Source organism: Hemibagrus wyckioides, linkage group LG03 (genome assembly GCF_019097595.1).
Source record: "Hemibagrus wyckioides isolate EC202008001 linkage group LG03, SWU_Hwy_1.0, whole genome shotgun sequence".
Lineage (NCBI taxonomy): Eukaryota > Metazoa > Chordata > Actinopteri > Siluriformes > Bagridae > Hemibagrus > Hemibagrus wyckioides.
Window position 1 is genome coordinate 11,883,436 of NC_080712.1, and position 21,834 is coordinate 11,905,269.

The 21,834-nt window shown below is 37.8% G+C and overlaps 2 protein-coding genes across 2 annotated transcripts in view; one reads left to right on the forward strand and one right to left on the reverse strand.

Moving 5' to 3' along the window:
* Positions 1–635: 635 nt before the first annotated feature.
* Positions 636–9,598, reverse strand: tacr2 (tachykinin receptor 2). Its single transcript, XM_058385839.1, has 5 exons — positions 8,685–9,598; positions 3,376–3,570; positions 2,689–2,839; positions 1,510–1,706; positions 636–1,330 (listed from the first exon to the last, which is right to left on the reverse strand). Exons 1-5 carry the CDS (start codon positions 9,086–9,088, stop codon positions 1,138–1,140), a joined length of 1,140 nt encoding a protein of 379 aa, XP_058241822.1. The 5' UTR covers positions 9,089–9,598; the 3' UTR covers positions 636–1,137.
* A 2,536-nt stretch (positions 9,599–12,134) lies between these two features.
* The window catches only part of tspan15 (tetraspanin 15), a 38,532-nt gene continuing 28,832 nt past the window's right edge, over positions 12,135–21,834 (forward strand). The window contains exon 1 of the mRNA XM_058385840.1: positions 12,135–12,356. Coding sequence (XP_058241823.1) covers positions 12,273–12,356 — 84 coding nt within the window. The 5' untranslated portion in view covers positions 12,135–12,272. The remainder of the gene's footprint in view (positions 12,357–21,834) is intronic.

A 21,834-nucleotide genomic window follows, 5' to 3' on the forward strand; every position in this document is an offset into this window, starting at 1 on the left:
ACTCAAAGTTTAATAATTAATAAATAAATAATTTAATGAATAAATTGAAACAGTTATTGTTAATGCAACGGTTTATCCTGGTCATTGCTGCAGTGGATCAGGAATGTGTTTTTCAGGAAAGTGAGGAAGGAATACTCAAAGGATGTGATGCCGGTCAGTTGCAAGACATATATTCACACCTAGAGGAAATTTAGATTAATCAATCCACACATGTTTTTGGCAGTTGGGAGAAAACTGGACAATCTAGAGGAAACCCATGTAGACGTGAGAAGCACAGATAATAATCTGAGCTCAGGAAGATTTAAAGCAGCAATGCTGTACAACAGTTAAAACATTAACTTTACAAAGGAACTCTATATGGCCAAAAGTTTTTGGACGCCTGATCATCACACCCATATGTGGTTCTTCTCCAAACTGGTGCCAGAACATTGGAAGATTGTTTCTGTTCAGTGGAGCTAAGAGCCTTAAACATGTTCCAGCATGACAAATTTTTTTATTTTAATTTTTACATTTTATTTTATTTATTTTTTTTAGTTTGTTTAGCTCGGGCATACTAGCAATGAAAAGGCACCTCCTCAATCCTACACAATATAACTATAATATAAATATATTGAAGTAGAAATTCAAACGGCAGAATCGGTGTATATTTAGGACACTTGTGTCATTTTATTCTTTAAGTTCTTTATTCTTCTATTGTGAGCAAGCTTGGCCTCAGTTTCTGAACATTTTGTCCATTCTTCTATCAATTTACATCACTTCTAACTGACTCATAACAGGTAGCACACTAAAAAGACTGCAAAAGGATTTTATGTCTACTGCAGGTCAAGTCTTATCATTAGAACAATTCCTTATAGTGAGATGTTTCACTTGACACTATTAGTTAGCATTTACAGTTTAAAGTTCACACATTTCACAGAATGTTTAATAAAGCACACAGAAACACAAACAACAAATACATACAGCAGCGACAAATAAGATTAGTGCTTAAGCCATGGAAATACAGCTGTAATTCACTGGAACAACATTTATATTAAACTTCTCAGTGTTAAAGTTCTCTGTGAGGTATTTGGAGCTGACTCAGGCTCAACGCATTTCTTTTTCAGAGCCTCTTGTCTTGAGCCTTCAGTGAAGCTGAGCCTAGGATTTAATCAGCTCAGCCATGACCTCCTCTGGCGCACTGACATGGTTCCGCACCATGACGCTGGTGGTCTCTGTTCGACAGCTACGTGTTGTCCGGAAGGTTCTCATATGCCGCAGCTCCATGTCATCCTCCTCTGTGACCTTGATGAATGGGCACCAGCGGAACGCTCGCCGGAAACCTGACCGGAATCTGAGAAGAAGCAGCAGGCGTCTGTTCAACAAAATACTGTATTTATGCTTTCCAAACATACTTAGTATATGAATATATTCTTATTTTATCATATAGATAGATATAGATCATATAGATTTTTTTGCAACCTCCACCCCATATATATTTATGAATTATGGGACTGATAATGCTTTGTATACCTTTGGTTCAGGCAGCAGTATATGATGGGGTTGTACATGGTGGAACTCATAGCTAACCAGAAGATGGCCAAGTAGACCTGCTGGATGTAATGCTGGTTGTATATATCCTTCTTGAAGCTGCCCAGGATGAAGTAGATATGATAGGGGAGCCAGCATATAGCAAAGGTTGTCACCACAATGATCATCATCTTCACAACCTTTAATCAAAAAAGAAGAGTCATTTTCTATATGCAATGCACAGAATTAATACAGCAGTCCTAATTGTGGTTGCTATCACATTGACGTGCAAATGATAGATGTGTTGCTCTGACCAGCCTGTATTTAAATTTACTGATTCAGTGCTCATCATTAGGAAGTGTGGTATGTAAGTGTTACTGTTTGGGGCCCTATGGCATGAACTGACATTTTTAAAGTCATGTCAGTTCAGTGAAATGTTCCGCATTACAAGAGCAAATATACAGACCACAGACCAGCAATATCAAAGGAACATTAGAATTAATATGGATGTAGAAAGAAGACAGTGTCATACACCACCCAAGTACATCAGGAAGAGATATGAGATGCTTGATTGAAATGAAACCCTCACCCACACTGGCCCTTTCCAGATAAGACTGGACAACTCTATCTAATGTGAAGGGTGTCAAAAACTCAAGAGGATGTTCAGTAAACATCATAGATAGGCTGGTGTGTTTCCAATGCAGCAATACACTCAGACAGGAAGTCATACAGACAACCATGTAGATATTTCGAACAGCTTAGTAAAAGGGGTTTACATTGAGACCTGTTCTAATCTGAAAAGGGTTTTTGTATAGTTCTATAAGCAAACTGTAATGATTTAGGGTGCTAAATGGAGCCATATTTTTCTAAAACATAATTTATATTCTGTTCTCTTTTAGACCAATTTGCAGCTCCAAGCTAAGTCATAAAGAAATGCATAAAGAAACCATAAAGCCCCCAGATAAGCAGCAAAATATCTTTATTACTGTAACACAAGGCCAATTTTCAAGAGTTCCCAACTTTCTTGGACAAGACCTACTACTGCAAAACTCAAACACCAAACTACGCCTTAACGCACATGACACATTAGCTTTCTGTGTGGTTATATGTGTATGGCTTTGTGTGTACATATAATGTTAATGTAATCCCCAGTGAAGTGCGAGTGAGTGAGTTAAATCTAACCTTGCGCTTTGCCTGAATCTGGTTCTGGTAGTGATCTGAGGCTTCTCCTGGGATCTTGCTGCCCCATAGACGTTGGCCCACCAAACTGTAGGTCACTAGCATCACCAGCAGGGGGAGCAAGTAGATCAGGATAATGACAGCAATCTGATATCTGGAGAAGTTTCACAGGATTCTGAATGTCATTAGGGGTAAAAAATAAACCTCTGTCATAGACTTAAAAAAAGCTTTAAAGAAAGATCTCATCTAACAGTATCATTTATACTACATGAATCCTTCACTGCATTTTTTAAGCCCTTTTTATTCAGCTTTTCACCTTGAAGTAAATATTTCAGTAACAAATATGAACAATGAATAACTTTAATGAATTACTTTGTCATTTGTATACTTTAGAATTTTTATCCTGGATTTTTATATTTCTATAAAGCTGTTTTGAGCCAATGTCCATTGTTAAATGTTATATATACATAAATCAAACTGAATTAAATTGAATTAACTTCAGTGAGTCTATAAATGAGGTATGTATTTATGAAAGTGAGCAATCAGAGTAAGTGTAAGCAAAGTAAGGGTTAGCAGTTCAATTTGTTCATCATGAATATTGCATTTAAGGTAGCACATATAAGTAAGGTTTATTATTTTACAATAATCTTTTTGTAAAAACAAATACGTTATCCCGGTGGTCTTTCTTACGAGAGCTGGTGTTTTCCACCGTAGTCATCAGGCCATTCCACCATGCAGACCGTGCGATGAGAGTAGACCTTAGTGCTTGAGTAGAAACATTGAGGGAAGGCCAGTGAGAAAGCCACAGCCCATATAACACCAATCACTACCTTGGTGGTGGTAGAGGACAGTCGGGATCTCAAAGGATGGATAATGGCCATGTATCTGTGAAAGTAAATAAATCACATCTTACTAAACAGACAGAAACACAAGCCATTTCAAAGACAGACAAATTTTTATTTAATGTCTATCATACTCTGAACTGTCATTTGCCCATTGTCATGACTAAACCAAACATAATCAAATGATATATATGTTTATAAGTACAACTAATCAGTTCCTGTCAACAAGGCAACAGTAATTATGTCAATTCTCTTCTGATGAGGCTGCAGAAAATCCAATCAGAAATTGCTGTGATATCACTTCAGACTAAAGAGGTGTCTGTAGCGTATAAATATTTAATATAAAACTGCATTACAGACTCTAAATAGTTACTAATTTACGTTTCTAATTTCAAATCTCATTCCGTTTCCTTGTCACGAATGGCGTCATATGCAATAAGATAATAGGGGAATATATCTGCTGGCCTGTAAAAGGCTATGAATTAAATATTTTTCCATTACACATAAAGTTATATTCCATGCGCAAAGCTATTAATAATAGCCTATATTAATTTGCACTATAGATTCAGTACCAGTAATTCAGCAGCCACTCATGCAGAATGTACTAGAATAAAATAAAACATGAAAAGAAGGACTAAAACACTGCATAAAGGTAAAAGTGTATTAACAGGTTGTACTGTTCAGCCATAAAAAAGGCTTCCAAATGTAGCTAGTAATATTTGTATAGTAGCAAGAACCAAAAGAGAAGTGAGTAATGAGTAATGACACACACACACACACACACACACACAATTAGTTGGTAGAGCAGAGGAGAGGGTAAATATATTATTGTAAAATAAGTTGTAAGTTCTGGTATACTTTTAAAGATTATGTTATTTTCTATATCACTATATATAAACATATTTTATATATATTATATTTTACATATTTATATGTATATATGTTAGATATGTTATATTTTTACATTTTATATTTTTGTGTGTTGTATCTTGTAACTGACTAAGCTGCTGTAACACAAGAATTTCCCTCATGGGATCAATAAAGCATCCATCCATCCATCCATCCATCCATCCATCCATCCATCCATCCATCCATCCATCCATCTATCTATCTATCTATCTATCTATCTATCTATCTATCTATCTATCTATCTATCTATCTATCTATCATGATATATTGATAAGGTTAAATTACAACAAAGGGGCATTAAATATTCCCAATGTCTTTTCCATTCCAGTATAGTATTCAGTGTGATGGATAAACACACTCTACAGAATCCAAGACTGATATCAGTCCGATATTCCATGATTCTCTATTTTATAATAGCTGAAATATCTAGCTATAATCATCAATATCTATCTATCCTCATAACATGACTTTGTTGAACAGACAAGATCTGATTTTGACGTGGGCCTCAAAAAATTGTGATATTATAAGATGCAGAAAAAGAGAAACTTTTACATAATAGACGACTGAACGGCTAGAACTGTAGCAGGATTACATTCAAATGTGATTGTGTAGGTTGTTTTTATTCCGTCGTACCAATTCTAAAACTAAACTTATTGTCTCTCAGCTGTGTGAACAGAACAAAGCTCCCAGTAAAAGGTTAAGTGTGAGTCTCCTTCTCCTGTGGACATTTCCCACAATATGGCAATGTAGGAAATGTCAATACTGTGATGCGTATCTATGTTGAGATATTGTGGAAAATATCCATTTTGTGATGTTTAGCTATGGCATTATGCCGTGCAGTATGTTAATAGCCTGTTGATTTATCCGTGATATGACATTTTGACAAACTTTGTTTCATGTTGTTGGATCAACTGAATACCATGCAACATTACAATGTACATTAAGAAAGGGTGACGTTGGTCTGGATTCTCACAGCATTCAAAAACATTGGGTTAGTGGGGCCTGTTTGCATACTATAACCTACTGTGATATAAGTTCTGAAAAAAAAAAATCATATTCAAAAGAATCAGTATTGAAATAATAATGAAAGAGGTGTACATGCATGGGGCACTTTATTAGGAACACCTATTATTCGTGTAATTATCTAATCCTCTAATCAGCCAATTGTTTGCCAGCAGCAGTGCAATGCTTAAAATCCTGCAGATACAGGTTGGCAGCTTCAGGAAATGTTCACATCCACCATCAGAATAAGGAAAAATGTAATCTCAGTGATTTTGACCGTGGCATGATTGTTGGTGCCAGATGGGCTGGTTTGAATATTTCTATAGCTGCTAATCTCCTGGGATTTTCAGACACAACAGTCTTTAGAGCTTTCTCAGAATTGTGCAATAAAGAAAAAAACACGAGCGACAGTTCTGTTGATGAAAATGAGCAAAAGTTCTGTAGAAAGAAATGCCTAGTTGATGAGAAAGGTCAACAGATAATGGCCAGACTGGTTAGAGCTGACAGAAATGTTAGAGATAACCTCTCCACCCTCTGTACAATTGTGTCGAGCAGAAAAGCATCTCAGAATGCAGAACACGTTAAGCTGTGAGGTGGATGGGATACGACAGCGGCACGTTGGGTTCCACGTCCGTCAGCCAAGAGGAGAAAGCTGAAGCTGGCTCACACAGGCTCTTTAAAACAGACAGCTGAAGACTAGATAAATGTAGCCTGGCCTGATGAATCTTCATTTCTGCTGTGGTTCACAGATGAGAGGGTCAGAATTTGGGACCAACAGCATGACACTACGGACCTAACATGCCTTGGGTCTACAGTCCAGGCTGATGGAGGTGGTGTAAAAGTGGCATAAATGTTTTCTTGCCACACTTCGGGACCATTAATAAAAATCAATCACTGCTTGAATTCTGCAGATTATTTGAGTATTGCTGCTGGTCATTTAACCACAATTTATCATCTTCTAATGGATAATAATCTTCCAGCCTGATAATACACCATGAGCCAAAGCAAAAGTCGCCTCAAACTGGTTTCATGAACATGACAATGAGTTTAGTGTTTCTCAGTGGCCTCAGTGGCCTCAGTCGCCTGATCAAAATCTAACAGAACACCTTTGGGATGTGGAGGAACAGAAGACTCACACATTAAAGTACACTCTGCAAGATTTTTGACAACATGAATGACCAGAATCTTAAAGAAATGTTTCCAGCATCTTGTGGAATCCTTGCCATGAAGAAGTAAGGTTGTGTTGAGAGCATACCCAGCATTAGTGTAGTGTCCCTAATAAAGTGTACAGTGAGGCTATATTTGGCATCCCTACTGAGAAGGGATATGGGCTTCATCACCTTTTGTGTAAATGAAGTGCAATGATTCCAATATGCTAATAAATAAAGTGTTAGAGAAAGTTAAAGTGCCAAAGAGGTTCATTTAATTAAAATATTTGACAGAGCAAGAAATAAAGAGTGTCATTCTTATTGCCAAAAACATAGAAACACACACACACACACACTTAACAGATCGCAGATTTCCCATATATGGAGACTCTTGTAGAGAACCTTTGTCCATTTTGTATTAGGTCATTGCTTTTTTGTGTGGAGACTGATTTATGGAAATGAGATTTAATAAAATGTAATCTCATTTATTGTTAGAAAATATTTTGTAGAAGAAATACATTATGAATACACATGCTGATGTGCAAAAAATAAACTTTTATATACACACACACACACACACCACAAACCAGCCAATCAAACAACAGCAGCACAATGCATAAATGAGGCACATCCAAGTTAAGAGCTTCGTTCAATAAAGAATGGAAATTGAAGCCACAGATCTGAATGAACAATTCGGATGAATTCATATCAGAAGGCTTGTCATTCCCTGCTGTCTTCTTTCACTACAGATATCAATCACAGAGCTTTCAGATGTGCTTTTGCTCATTATTAAAAGTCAAACGTCCAATTCCTCAGACAAAAGTTTACAAAACTATTGTGTCCCCAAATGTTTTGATCAAATATGTTACCACTAAACACAAGTATATATTTCACTCCATTGCTAATAATCTCTTATGAAGAAAATACATATAATTTCCAATGCAGTAGTGCAGATTTGAGTACTATAGGTGATAAAGAACACCTATATTTAAGATTTGCTACTATAATAGACTAATTACAGTTCCTCAGTGGAGAATCTAATTAAAAACTCATTTGATCCTTAATGTATTTGTGATGTGTGCCCCATATTACCTGTACTCCAAAACCCCCTAAAGCTTGACATAGTTATTTCTGCTGTGAAATAGGAGACATTTTTTGTAGAAATATAACAATATTTCCTCTAGTAATTCCTATACTGGATATATGCCTGCAATGTTCTATTTTCTATACTTTATTGTGCAATATTATTCTATTCTATGGACTGTCTAATGCTCAATACAGACATCCTGAATTGTAACATTCAAAGACAACAAAACAGCTCAGCAACTTATGCCAGAACGGCGTCAATGCTCCTTGATTTTAATTCTGAAGGGCTGAACAACAGTCTTCCAGAATATATTCACTCGTCTGCTGTTACGATGAAGGCAGTGCAAAGCTTGTGGTAGTAAAACCCAGAATATGATTTACATTTTCAACCTTATCAAAGCATTCAGCGTCCCCTTGTGCCCTGTGGATGGGGAAATTGTCATTCTGGAAGAGACCACTCCTATCAGGATGGTAAAGAAATGTTTTATCATAGGATGAAGACAATCAGTCAGAAGTATTGATTTGTAGTCACTCTTCCCTCCGAACAGACAAGCAGACATAAACCAGGGCAAAATATATAAATGACCACGACAACATTTTGGAGCCAATGGGTGGCTTTTCCCCCCTTTAATTTGTCACTCGTCATTATTTTGTGCTCAGATGATAATAGGTTATAAATTATTTTTTTTAAACATGCAAGTGAACATAAATTATAGCAATGATATCAAAACAAATTGCCCCTGATATAAGGATTAATTTGACTCAATACTTGTTTTTATATGATTGGAAATATTACTTTTCACATTGTGTGCAATCATACCAGCACTAATTTTAATCAGATTAGTGTGTGGTGAAATTTACTTTTGTGCAGATTATGTTTAGAAGGTGTCTAGTAAAAACATGAATCAGTACAACACCCATTACGTAATACTTTTGTATTTCTAGACATCTTTTTGCTCCACTGCATCTCATGTAGGGATGAGAGAAATGAGAAGTGATGCAGAGTGCTCACCTGTCCACAGCGATAGCAGCCATCGAGTAGATGCTAGAGAAGACGGCAGTGATGGGGATAAAGTTCTGAAACTTGCAGTAACCCAAACCAAAGTACCAGTCGTTATGCAGCGCGTAAACGAAATTGAAGACGGTGTTAAATGTGGCCATGGAGGCGTCGGAGAAGGCCAGGTTCACGATGAAGTAGTTGGTGACCGTCCTCATGCGTCTGTGCGCAAGGATGATCCAGATCACGGTGACATTTCCCACCACAGACACCAGCACCACCAGCGAGTAAGCGAGCGCCCAGAGAGCCACTTGCCAAGCGGGTTGCGCAAACTGGTTAGAGGAGGTCTCGTTCCCCTCATCATCATCTCCGTCGTAAAGCACTGATGTGAACGCAAGCGGATCCGAAGTCACCTCCATATCAGACACCGCGCGCTCCCGGAGTCCAACACGGATCAATGTTGCAGCGCATTTCCAGTTGCAGCAATCATATACGCACTTGTGACTGAGGACATGCAGGGAACACACGCGGAAAACGTGTAGCGGTTCATTTTCCCTCACAAATAATAATTCAGGTCTTTAAGAGAGGGGAAAGTGAAGTGAGGATCAGTGCGCCTTCTCTTGTCGAGGAAGTCTGTAGCACCTCCTGCAGCTTACTGGTGCGTAATTGACCAAAATGAGTGGAGCTTCTGGAGGAGTGTGTGTGTGTGTGTGTGTGTGTGTGTATGGGTGGGTGTGTTTGGTGGTAAAAGTAAATAGGTGAGGTTGGATGTACTAACGAACGATAGCATTGCCATAAGTACAAATACTTTCCACTGGCAGCAGATCACCATTTCTTTTCCAATGTAGTTAAACCACTTTGGGCAAATTTTTTTGGGCAGAATTTGAGCAATTTCTATTAATTACTGGAATTTTAATACACATTTCTGCATCAAATGCAGTTTCTTTGGATCCTGTTCCACATACTTTAAAAAATACCCTAGTTTGTCAGTTCATCTTCTGGCCTCACAGCTCCTTATGTCTTGTGTTTTATTACATATTTCTTTCATTCTTTCTTTCTGTCATATGCACCGGGTGTTACATATAGGACACTATGTACACTGGACACTCAATCACGCCTCTAGGAACAATTTAGCATAGCCAGTCCAGTCTTTTGGAAAGCAAGAGAAAACTGGAGAACCTAGGTAAGATTCTGGACACAAGGAGAACAAGCAGAGAAAATCAGTTTAGACAATAATCTGAGTTTAGGACCTGGAGCTGTGATGTGGCAATGCTACCCTTTGTGTGAAGAAGAAAGCTATTGTCCTGTGATCTAACAATTTTTTCAATTCATTCATTCATTCATTCATTTTCAGTACCCACTTTATCCTGATCAGGATCACGGTGAAGCACAGATCACAGTCTATCATGGGCACACTGTGCATTGGATTGGAATACACCATCTGTACGATGTCAGTCCATTTCAGGTTATCTAACACATGTTATGTTCAGTGTCAGAGTCAATAGATAGGTGCACACTGATTTATAAGGATGGGACACAGTGACCTGGCAGGCTACTTCAGCTGACACTTTATCTTAAGACTCACATAATGTGAAGTAAAATTGCTTAAAAGCCTGACATTGGCTCTTTGACAGTCCTGGGATCCTTCCCAGCTTCACTGATTTGTGAAAAAATGATAAATTGGCAGCTGCTTATATTTTAATTTTATATATGAATAAAACTGGAATCATTATCGGGGATCTTTGTTCATAAATCAAAGTCCTCTAAACCCCTGCACGCACAAACATATTGCTTTTTAATTACTTGTTGTCCTACATGACTTCCACTAGAGTCAGAACTTGGCTAAATAAAATTTTTCCAATGTCAAATACTAAAAACAACCCTATAGGCTTTCTTCAGTAATTGTGTGAAATAAAAAAGTAATACAGTTTATAGCCATGGGCGAAGAGTGCGCAGATGGAGAATGTCCAGCAAAACTGAGCAATGATAACTTGATAATATGCCTTTCACTACACCTGAGTCCTGACGCACCTTTGATTTCTCAGTCTAACATCTTTCACTTTTTCAATCTGTCATTTTGAGCCACTGTAATTTTAGCAATTTATTTTGATTATCTCATTACTATTTTGTCAATGTGACCACAACATGAGCTCATGAGCTATATCTCTCTTAAATATTTAATGACAAAAAAAAATGCTAATATGCCTGTACTGTATAAAGGACTTTAAACTGACCAATAAAAAGCTTGTTCTTGATCCCGTTTTCTGGGGGGTATTTTAAAAATAAGACCTGTTGCTGTTTCTGGATGACACTGAGGATCTTTCATACATTTTTACCCATTAAAGATGAATAATTCATATCTGTTAATATAGCAAATAAATAAATAAATAACATGCTGTGTTTATTAACCTTTTAACCATTATTGTATAATACATGTTATAAGAAATTATATAAATAATTGTGTTGCCTAGATATCGTATTGGGCAAGTGTGTAACAAGTTGCCATTTTATTAGGTACTTTATAGTTGCCTCATATCATTTCCGTTCATAATTTGATTGATTTGCCAAAGATCAAAATGTTTAGTTTGTTAATTAATATCATGTTATTCTTTTTAACCATTTATTGTTACAGTTGTATAATGTTTCTGACACAAGTTAGTTCCTGTTATTACTTATGTTAGAGCAGATATAAACAGTTGTTCACTCACCAGCCTCTGTTTCTTCTCGTTTGACGATAATAAGGGAAAAAATCTCAGCTTATCATGTTTCAGAGAAACCAGAAAACACAAAATTCTCAGTTCTGACTTTCTCAGGCAGGAAAAGTATTGATCATTACCAAGTGTTTATTAAATAATTCAACTGACTGAGTTTTTCGATTTTAGACAAGTATTACAAAGTAAACAAAAGAGAACCAGCAAGAAAAATGAACATAAAAACTCAGAATTTAACAAATGTTGCAGACAGGTATGCGTAATAAAAAAAAAAATGAATTAAAAAAAAAATCCACTTAAATATTAAAGTGGTTAAATAAAATAGGCACAAGGATACGGTGTTAAATAGTCCAGATAGGGGATCAAATCTGACCGGTTTTCAAATTTATTACATAAGTAAGACGTTCTAGTGAAAAATATCTTTCCTGCCAGGAAAGTTTAACCTAATACATCATATTCTTATTTTTTTTCACTATAGAATTTTCTATTAGCAGATGTTTTGGATTACACACTGGGTCTAATTTCAATTGAGAATCTTTTCTACTGTCAGAAATGAAGTTAAATTAATCATAATAATTTATCAACAGCTTCTGACCAAACAGACACGTGGGAATTATTACAATACGTTTACACTATCGATCTACAGCCTAAATAAATCGACTTTATGTGAGTTACAAGGTCCGGGCATCGATTGGATCAATCACCTGTCAATCAAATGTGCTTCATCCAATAGGCTGCAAGATAACGCCGCGCTTCACTGAGGTTATTTACATGAAGCGGTGCAGGTTATTACTCCATCTAGTGCGTTAGAAAGCAGCTAGAAAGTTTTGGGTAAGGTTTCCCGGAAGTACCTAGAGTAAATTATGTTAAAGATCAATTAGGCGCATTAAACATGTCGGATAGTGTTCGATACTGTGCGACGTGCTCCTACGTCCTTCTGAAGTTTACTTTAGTGGCATATGCTACGATTTTCTGGGTGAGTTTTCTCTTGTCTTTCATATTTATCGCCAGTCACTCCTTATTACCGATTACTGGATATTATAGTAGAGCCGGACAATCAGCTGTCCAGGTTAGGATATAGACTTCAGGATCCAGGAGCAGTCTTTAAAATAGTGGATTTAAACAACACTTTGGAGTTGTTTAACGTAGGTGTTTCATTTACCTGCAATGGCGTCGTTGGCCACACCTGTGTGTGTGTGTGTGTGTGTGTGTGTGTGTGGGCGTCATTTTACCTGTGCGATAGGTAAAACTCTTATCTTTCCTTCACTACACAGTGAAGTGACCTTTTTAGACTCGGCAGAGCAAATGTACAAGGAGTTGATTACAAGATAAAAAAGTTGTGATTCCGCTTGGACAGACATTTCTTAATCAGAGACGCCATTTAAAGCTCTGTTAGAATAACTTAAGAGCTTTTTAGAATTGAACAGAAATGTTGTTGCTGAAGTGCTGAACATTCTCAGTAATAATAATAATTATTATTGTTGTTGTTGAGACTTTATTTGTCTCATATACCTTACACCACAGTGAAATTTGTCTTTTCACATATCCCAGCTTCTTAAGGAGTTAGGGTTAGAGCCCAGGTTCAAGGACCCAAACCTAGGTATCCTGGGGGGCTGGGGCTTGAACCCCCATCCTTCTGATCAGTAACCACTGAGTACCCTCAAGGTTCACTGTATGTTTGTTCATACATCAAGTATGCATGGTTTACCTTGAAACTAGTATATATACCTTTAGAAATAGTTTATGGTAAATTATTTGGCTTTAAACTTTATTTGGATTTATCTGTAAATTTTTAATTGGAATGAATAAAGTGCCTATCTATCTATCTATCTATCTATCTATCTATCTATCTATCTATCTATCTATCTATCTATCTATCGGTCTATCTATCTATCGGTCTATCTGTCTATTACGGTCTAAACGGTACATTATCTGGACACCTGACCATCATACCTATTTTTCTTTAAATGTGAATTGAGGATAGACCCCGTGCACCCTCCCAGGTAGATGATCTGGACACCTGACCATCATACCTATTTTTAAACCTTTTCCAAACTCGGAAGCAAATTTAGAAGCACACAGTTTTATAGGATGTCACAGTAAAAGTTTCCCTTTACTGGAACTAAGAGGCCCAAACATTATAGTTTGACGATGGTCCTGTGCACAAAGCAAGCTCCACAAAGGCCTGCACAAAGCCCTGGCATTGACCCCACATTTTTGGGATGAATTAGAACCTCAGCTGTGCACGAGTCCTCATGACTTGACTTCAGCACCTGTCTTGATTAATGTCCTTCTGGCTAAAAGGCCACAAATCCCAATAGTCACACTCCAAAGTCTAGTGGAAAGCTTTCCCTAAAACGTGGAGGATGTTATAACAGAAAAGTATTCAGCATTGGTTTGGAGTGGGCACATATGGATGTAATGGGGTCAGGTGTCCACAGACTTTTGGCCATATCAGTTACCTACTAAATGGTACGAACAATGCACTATTAATGGTACCACTATCACCACTTCTTAGTGACAAAGAAAAGCACAGTTTGTTTTAACAATAACCACAAACTGTAATGTTTACACTGTTGGACTACTACATATCAGAATGCCTTGAGTACTGCTGGCTTTTTAAACAACGCCCTTAACCCTCAACTGTTCAGAAGTATAAAATGAGATGTGTGTAAGCTGCTCTGGAGCAGGCTTTCTGTCAAATGCCATTAATGTAAATATGAAGTTAGACAGGTTGTTCTGTAGTTTCCTACGTTTATCACAATGGAGTTTTCAATGGATTTATTTATTTGTTTACCCTAACCCATACAATTATTTTCACACACATGAATTTTTTTCCTGATTCATTTATTTCCATATGTTATTTGAAACGATGCACTGACCCAGTTTAACATATTTTAGATGTTATTTGTTTACTTGAATTCGCAATCATATGCTGAAATGCACCTTCATGTGTTTATCATGTGATCACATTAAATTCCTTTATAAGTCATTGCAGCAAAGCACAATATTTTATTACTATATATTACTACTATATTCTACTATATTATATATTAGTTTAATGCTAGTTGAGGATCTTATTATTAGTTCTGTGTACCAAGCGTTACAGATAAACAGAGATTCTTGGAATTAAATATGTTGAGAAATTTAGTTTCCTATTTATAAATAAAAAGGTGCAGCACTTATGCTAACTTATTGTCTGATGCAAGAGCTGCTTTTAGGTACAAAAGACGCCTTGACAGGATTTGTGGAAGCACTAAGTAATCATAAAAGTGTGCACAGCTTATTAGCGTAATTAGCCCATGGTGCTGTTAGAGGCAATGATCAACACACGTTGATTTTTTTTTTTTTTTTTAATTTAATTTGCCTTCTTTTTTAAATGCCATCTCTCTGCTTTCATTTAGTTTTTGTCGGGGTTTATGAACAGGTCCAGCTTTTTCACACTACTTCCACCTCAGGCCTCATGATTCTCAGAGGTTTGGGTGAGGGTCAATGTGAAAATGACTCAACTGCCAAAACGCATTACTTTCTTTTTTGCTCACGTACAAATGTGAATGGGCTTCATTAAACCAGCAGGTGTGAGGGTGGCAAGTTCACACACTCCAAATTTGCTTAAAGGCAGCTCTTATTGCTGGCATGTCATTAGTGCTACGTTGCTTGCATAGTTAAATAAAGTCAGACTGGCACTTTTGCATTTTATTTTGAGGTAAGATAAGGTGCAGCATTAGGAGACAAAAACAACCATCACACTATTTTTTAAAATTCACTGTATTCAGCATTGTATAATACACCAATCAGACATAACATTATGAGCACTGACAGGTGAATTGAATAACACTGATGATCTCCTCATCATGGCACCTGTTAGTGGGTGGGATATATTAGGCAGCAAGTGAACATTTTGTCCTCAAAGTTGATGTGTTAGAAGCAGGAAAAATGGACAAGCGTAAGGATTTGAGTGAGTTTGACAAGGGCCTAATTGTGATGGCTAGACGACTGGATCAGAGCATCTCCAAAACTGCAGCTCTTGTGGGGTGTTCCCGGTCTGCAGTGGTCAGTATCTATCAAAAGTGGTCCAAGAAAGGAACAGTGGTGATCCGGCGACAGGGTCATGGACGGCCAAGGCTCACTGATGCACGTGGGAAGTGAAGGCTGGCCCGTGTGATCCGATCTAACAGACCAGCTACTGTTGCTCAAATTGCTGAAGAAGTTAATGCTGGTTCTGATAGAAAGGTGTCAGAATACACAGTGCATGTATTAATATGTCGGGTTTGACATCAGTTGCCATGCAATAGGAAAGCGCTTTATACATTTGTGCAGAGTGTGCAGTATGTCATTTGGGACACAACTACAGAACCGACTCCAAAAACTGTACTTTTTTTTAGTGCACTATTGAGTCGGAACAACAAACTGACATCAGAAATATGAAATATCTCGATCTCCCTAAATGTCCCAGTTCATGTGTAGTTAATCTCAGAGCAAGACCCTGACTGCTATTAGCACAATTACTTGTCATGCATTAAAATTCATCAGGAGATTTTATAAATATAAACCAAGGAATGCTGTTTGTGCTGTCAGGATTTGTGTGTAAACCTATTTGTTGTTTTTTTTACTAAAATCTGAATGATTCTATGGTCCATAATAGTTGGTGTATGTAGGTGGGATCTCTTAATTTATTAAAAATATCTTAAAATTACTGGCATGTACTTCATGTTTTTTGAATAGGCCTGCCAGAGATGTTTTTTTGGTAGCACCTAGAACACAATATTGTGGATAGAAAATGCAGACTGAAATAAAAAAGTTATTTTCATTTTCATGAACACATGATGACATACCTATGAAATAAAAAATATGAATTGTCTAAGATGTAATTATCACATTAATCACAGCAAATTTTACTGCAAATCTACTTCAAAAATAATTTAACAGTATGGCTTCTACATGTAGTATTTGCTAATTATTTGAGGTCATTTATATCATTTTTAGAAAGAAATTTTAATAGATGCAAATGCAAATGTTTTTAATTATTTAATTAGTGTAAATTGTACTGTTCAACCATTTTGTTACTGGCCATGAAGGAACATCTGTTCACAATTACTGAGATCGTGAAATTTTAATATACGGTATATATCCTCTCACTGGCCACTGTATTCTGAACACCTGTACCCCTGCTTATACATGCAAATATCCAATCAGCCATGTGGCCACGGCGCAGTGCAAGAAATCATGCAGATACAGGTCAAGAGCTTCATGTAATGTTCCCATCAAACAAAAGAATGGGGGGAAATGTGAGCTCAGTGATTCTGACCATGGCATTGCTGGTGAATATTTCAGACACTGATGATTTCCTGGCATTTTCATGCACAGGAGTTTTTTAGAGTTTACACAGAATGATGCAAAAACCCTCCAGTGAGCAGTGTTTCTGCAGTAGAAATGACTTGTTGATGCAGGAGGTCAGTGGAGAATAGCCAGACTAGTTTAAGCTGGCAGGAAGGCTATGGTAACTCTTTTAGAATGTAATATGTCAAATCCTGAGATGGATGAGCTACAAGACCTTATCAGGTTCATCTCTCTTCAGCCAAGAACTGGAATCTGACTGGACACAGGCTCATTAAAACTGGACAGTTGAAAACAGAGGTTAAAAAACACTACCGAATTAACTGCAGTAACCTACAGATTGTAGGATCAGATTTTGGCATCAACAGCATGATTCCATGGACTCAACTTACCTTGTGTCAGCACTTCAGTCTAATGGGTGTGGTGTAACGGTGAGGAATGTTTTTTTTTTTTTTTAAGAGCCCTTAATACAAATCCAGCAATTACTTGAAGTATCTTTGCATTGTTGCTGGCCGTGTTCATTCCTTTAGTCAAATGTCATGGTCCAGGGCATTGAACCACCAGTTACTTCTGTTGTGAATTCACTGAAGCAAACCAGGGGACTCGGAAGTAGAGAAATGTATGTTACAGTAGATTCTATAGTGACCTTAAAATATGTTTTCTTACACTTCCATTAGTAGCCATGTACCTGAAGTGGTACACAAGTTTACCTACTTAATTTCTTGGACTCTATATACCCAGCAAGATTGGAGACTCTGCCCTTTCCACTTATTATTGGTGTCAGTGGCACCAATATTAAGGGCCTTACTCCCTTTCAGTCTTACACCCAGGTGAACTGGCTTCCAGCATGATGGCTGCCCCACCTCCACTTTAAAACTGCTTGTGACTAAGTTATGAATTCACTGGATGTTGTAAAGTGGAAGGAGCTAATAAGCAATCGTGTACATCAATCATGTAAGCAAAAGCGTACAACAAGGAGAAGCCGAGCTGAGGTGAGCTGCTAATGAAACGCTTACTTGGTGGAAGACCAGCCAGGATTCTTCAAATGTAGCTGGTTCAACTCAGTACAGAAGCCAGAGCAGAAGCTGTTGTAGGGTCACCTGTTACAGTGCCACACTTTCTATACACAGATCCGTGGCCTTTTGAGACTGATGGATGCCAAAGATGATGTAAACTAGCAACTACTCTAATGATCCATACCCATCACCCTACTGACCCTTTCAGCAGAATTCAAACAACTAAGCCATAAGATAAACCCCACAAGCATCCAGGAAGAAAGGCCAGACTGCAGTGTGGTTAAAAAATATTAAGAATAGCATGCCAAGATTCGTGGTGGTTTAACAGTTTAAGTAGTCACTCTATTATCAGGAGATTATTACTTTGAATCTTGATGGTGTCCCAGCCATCTGTGACTGGGAATCCAAGAGCGCTTAATTGGACCTGCCGTTTCGGTAGGAGGAATTGCACACTTCTCCCCCCATTGACTCGGGCATCTGTTAGCTCATGTATATGGAAGAATTCATTCTCAAATATGTTCACCAGTTTGTAAAGATTACCTGGCTTCACAAGTCTCAGAGGATGCTCGTGTTAGCTTTCACTCTCACAGCTTAGTAGCTGTTGTGGGATGGGACAGGACTAGCTGGTGGTGGATGGGAATCGACAGCATTTAAATGGGAAAACACTGGGGTGAAAAAAGCATGCTAAGAATTACGTTTGTGCGAGAACGGAAATGGCAAGGGGTTTGAAATAAAATGATTGAATGATAATCATTGAACCTAACAGCACAATTTTATAAAACAGTCTCTACTACCACTTTCTGTGGCACTGAAATATTGAAGAATATTCACAGAATATATTCGCATATGGTGGCTTAGTGCTTAGCATGTTTGCCTCATATGGGTTTGTTTCTCGCCTCTTAGTTGTTAGCATGGTTGCCATGGGGGTTCATTTCCCACCTCTGTCATAGGTGTGAGAAGTCCTGCGTGTTCTTCCTGTGCTACAAAGGTTTCCTCAAGATAATCCGTTTTCCTCTTCCAGTCCAAAGACGTATGCCGTCTGTAGTGTGTGTGCTTGTGTGCGATTGTGCCTTGCAGTTTGTTGGCACCCAGTCGAGGGTCTCCTCCAGAGTCCCCTGGGATAGGCTCCAGGTTCAGAAAATGGATAGATGGTGTGGTCTTTTAAAAGTGAGATACGCTGCTAGAAATATCTTAAGTCCCTTTATTAGATATGATACCAGAGTAATGCAACTAATTGAAATGTCTTCATTACAGTATATCAGCACAAGTGTTGATATATCAGTAGCCCAAACACCTGCGATAAGAAGAATATATGTTTTTGCAATTATTTGTTACCTGGCAGACCACTAGCCTCTCCAGGCTGGAAATCACCAATGTTTTTTTCTTCTTCTCTTGCTGAACAATAATATATAGGTGCTGGTAAGCACAACGAAGCAGAGAATTTTACAGGAATGCAATGGACTAAACCACACTATCAACATGAAATAATAGAAAATATGCAACGCAGGGGGGATATGATTACTCCTGATCAGTTCCACAGGAAATCTCATGGCTGATCCAGATTAAATCCAGGGCCTCCTTTAAATCCAGTGATCTTACCTTCCAATATCTTCCAGGGATCAAGTGAGATAAAATGTGAAAGCCCTGCTTTTTATACGACATACGATCCTTTCTCTCATCCCACAGATGTTGTCCTCTTGTGTCGTCCCCAGAACACCTGACTTTACAAGGCAGTGTAATGTGTGTGATATATATGATGGATGCAGAGCAAATGGGAAAGTTTGTGTTTTAGGCTCTGTGTTCTCTCCTTTGAACACTTTGATGCACTTCGAAGCTTCCATTTGTTCCAAATCATCAAAAGAAGAAATTGAAAGGAGTGTCTCGACCCTGAATGTAATGATCGCTGGTAGTGCTTTTCAGTGTAATACCTACTGCTCTAGTGTTTTCTCTTTCAGATTCTATATGAAAGCATTTTCCTAGATTATGGACATGTAACTGAGTGGAAAAAAGTGTAAACAGTATATATCTAATGATATAAAAAATAAGATTTGATAAGATGCAGTGGAGTCTCCATACATTTGTCAATACAGCAAATGCCTTGAATATGTGCCTTAGGTTGCAGTTTTCAGTTTATTAAAACATTCCACATCATAAAAGGGCCAATAAATGAAATGTGATGATGACCCGGTGTGTTGTCAAATTAGCAGATGCAAATCAAAAACTGTGTCTAAAAAGGTTAAACATGCTTAAAACCTGGGAACTCCATGTGTCTTTGTAAGTAAGGGCAGCAATGAACTTCCCAAATAATGATTCTTGATGTATTCATTGATGGAGACTTCAAAACACTTTAGTACGTCACTCTGGATTAGAGCGTCTGCCAAAATGCCAAATATAAATGATTTCCGTAGGCCTGATTGAACCAGGAGTGGGGTCCTGATGCTTTGGGGGTTTCCTCTGGGTGGACTGGTTTCCTCTCTAAGTCCAAATACATGCTTTGAAGGTAGATGGCATCTTTAAATTATCCACTGTGTGTGTCTGTGTGAGTGAGTGAGAGTGTGTGAGTGTCTGTGTGTGAGTGAGTGTGTATGTGTGTATGTCTGTCTCTGTGTGAGTGTGTATGTCTGGCTCTGTGTGAGAGTGTGTGTGATTGTGTCTGTGTCTTTGTCTGTGTGAGTGTGTGTGTGTGTGTCTGTGAGAGTGTACCCTGCAGTATGTTGGCACCCCGTCTAAAGTGTCCTCCACTTTGTTTTCTGAGACCCAATGTGTAGTATAAGCGGTACAGAATATGGATGGACGAATTGTAAAAGGCTGTCTGAATGTGATGAGACTTTGCTGTGTGTGTTGCTTTTCGTTTTCATCTTTTTGTCTTTTTAAATCAGTGAAATCGGTGAAATCAGTGATATGTTTCCGGCATTTGTGAGGCACTGGCAGATTTAGCAGATTTTGTTTGTTTCGCTTCTCCACTCACTGACCATCAGCATGGTAGCTTAACAGGAAGTCGTCCCAAACAGCAGACCATAAAGATCAAGATATCCATTGCTGTTTTATCACAAGCTAATACACTAAAGTAGCCTTTTTGTAATGTTGCTTTAAATAAACGTGAACTTTTTAATGCCTGATGTTTTGCAGTGTTAGTGCTTTCTGAAATAATTCAATAAATCTTACCACTTAATGTAGTTGTTTATCAATGGATGGAAGTGGACGGAAGGAGTCAGTGAACTGACAGCACTAAAATGCTTTATTTCCACTCATTGACCAACACTGGACATGATACGAACAGCGTGTAGATTGTTTCTGGGCTGGTCATCTTTAGTTGAGTCCAGTTCTTATAATAATTTTGGTTCATGATGTTTATGGTAAATTCACAGTATGAACTCTAAGGGCATACCCAGACATAAGGCTACTACACAGTGCTAGTTTCTAATGTCTGGAACAGCACGGTGTCCCTGTTTCCTGTCACACGGAGAACTGTACACACTTTAACATATTCTGCTGATAATGTAAACAGGATGTCCTAAAGGCAGCTGAGACTGTGGTTCAACTATTATAGTGCATTACAGTGCTGACTAAACAATGTGGCTGAAACATGCCAGCCTTTTATATTACACGTGAACTGATCACAGGATCATTAACTTTATTTACTTCACTTTTTTTTTACTGCACACTTCTTTCTTTCTTTCTTTCTTTCTTTCTTTCTTTCTTTCTTTCTTTCTTTCTTTCTTTCTTTCTCTCTTTCTTTCTTTCTCTCTTTCTTTATCTCTCTCTCTCTCTCTTTCTTTATCTCTCTCTCTCTCTCTTTCTTTATCTCTCTCTCTCTCTCTTTCTTTATCTCTCTCTCTCTCTCTTTCTTTATCTCTCTCTCTTTCTTTCTCTCTCTCTCTCTCTCTTTCTTTCTCTCTCTCTCTTTCTTTCTCTCTCTCTCTTTCTTTCTCTCTCTCTCTTTCTTTCTTTCTCTCTCTCTCTCTCTTTCTCTCTCTCTCTCTCTCTCTCTCTTTCTCTCTTTCTCTCTCTCTTTCTTTCTCTCTCTTTCTCTCTCTCTCTCTCTCTCTCTCTCTCAAAACACAGCTTGAGAAAGTAAACCTCTCTTTCTTGCAGACTTTC

What these genes read in the sequence shown, in the direction of transcription:
- tacr2 (XM_058385839.1), bottom strand. Translation starts at nt 9,088, where the DNA reads ATGGAGGTGACTTCGGATCCGCTTGCGTTCACATCAGTGCTTTACGAC. An exon ending in GCTGCTATCGCTGTGGACAG is followed by an intron (nt 3,571 to 8,684) that starts GTGAGCACTCTG and finishes TTACTTTCACAG; the next exon opens with ATACATGGCCATTATCCATC. An exon ending in GGTGGAAAACACCAGCTCTC is followed by an intron (nt 2,840 to 3,375) that starts GTAAGAAAGACC and finishes AAACTTCTCCAG; the next exon opens with ATATCAGATTGCTGTCATTA.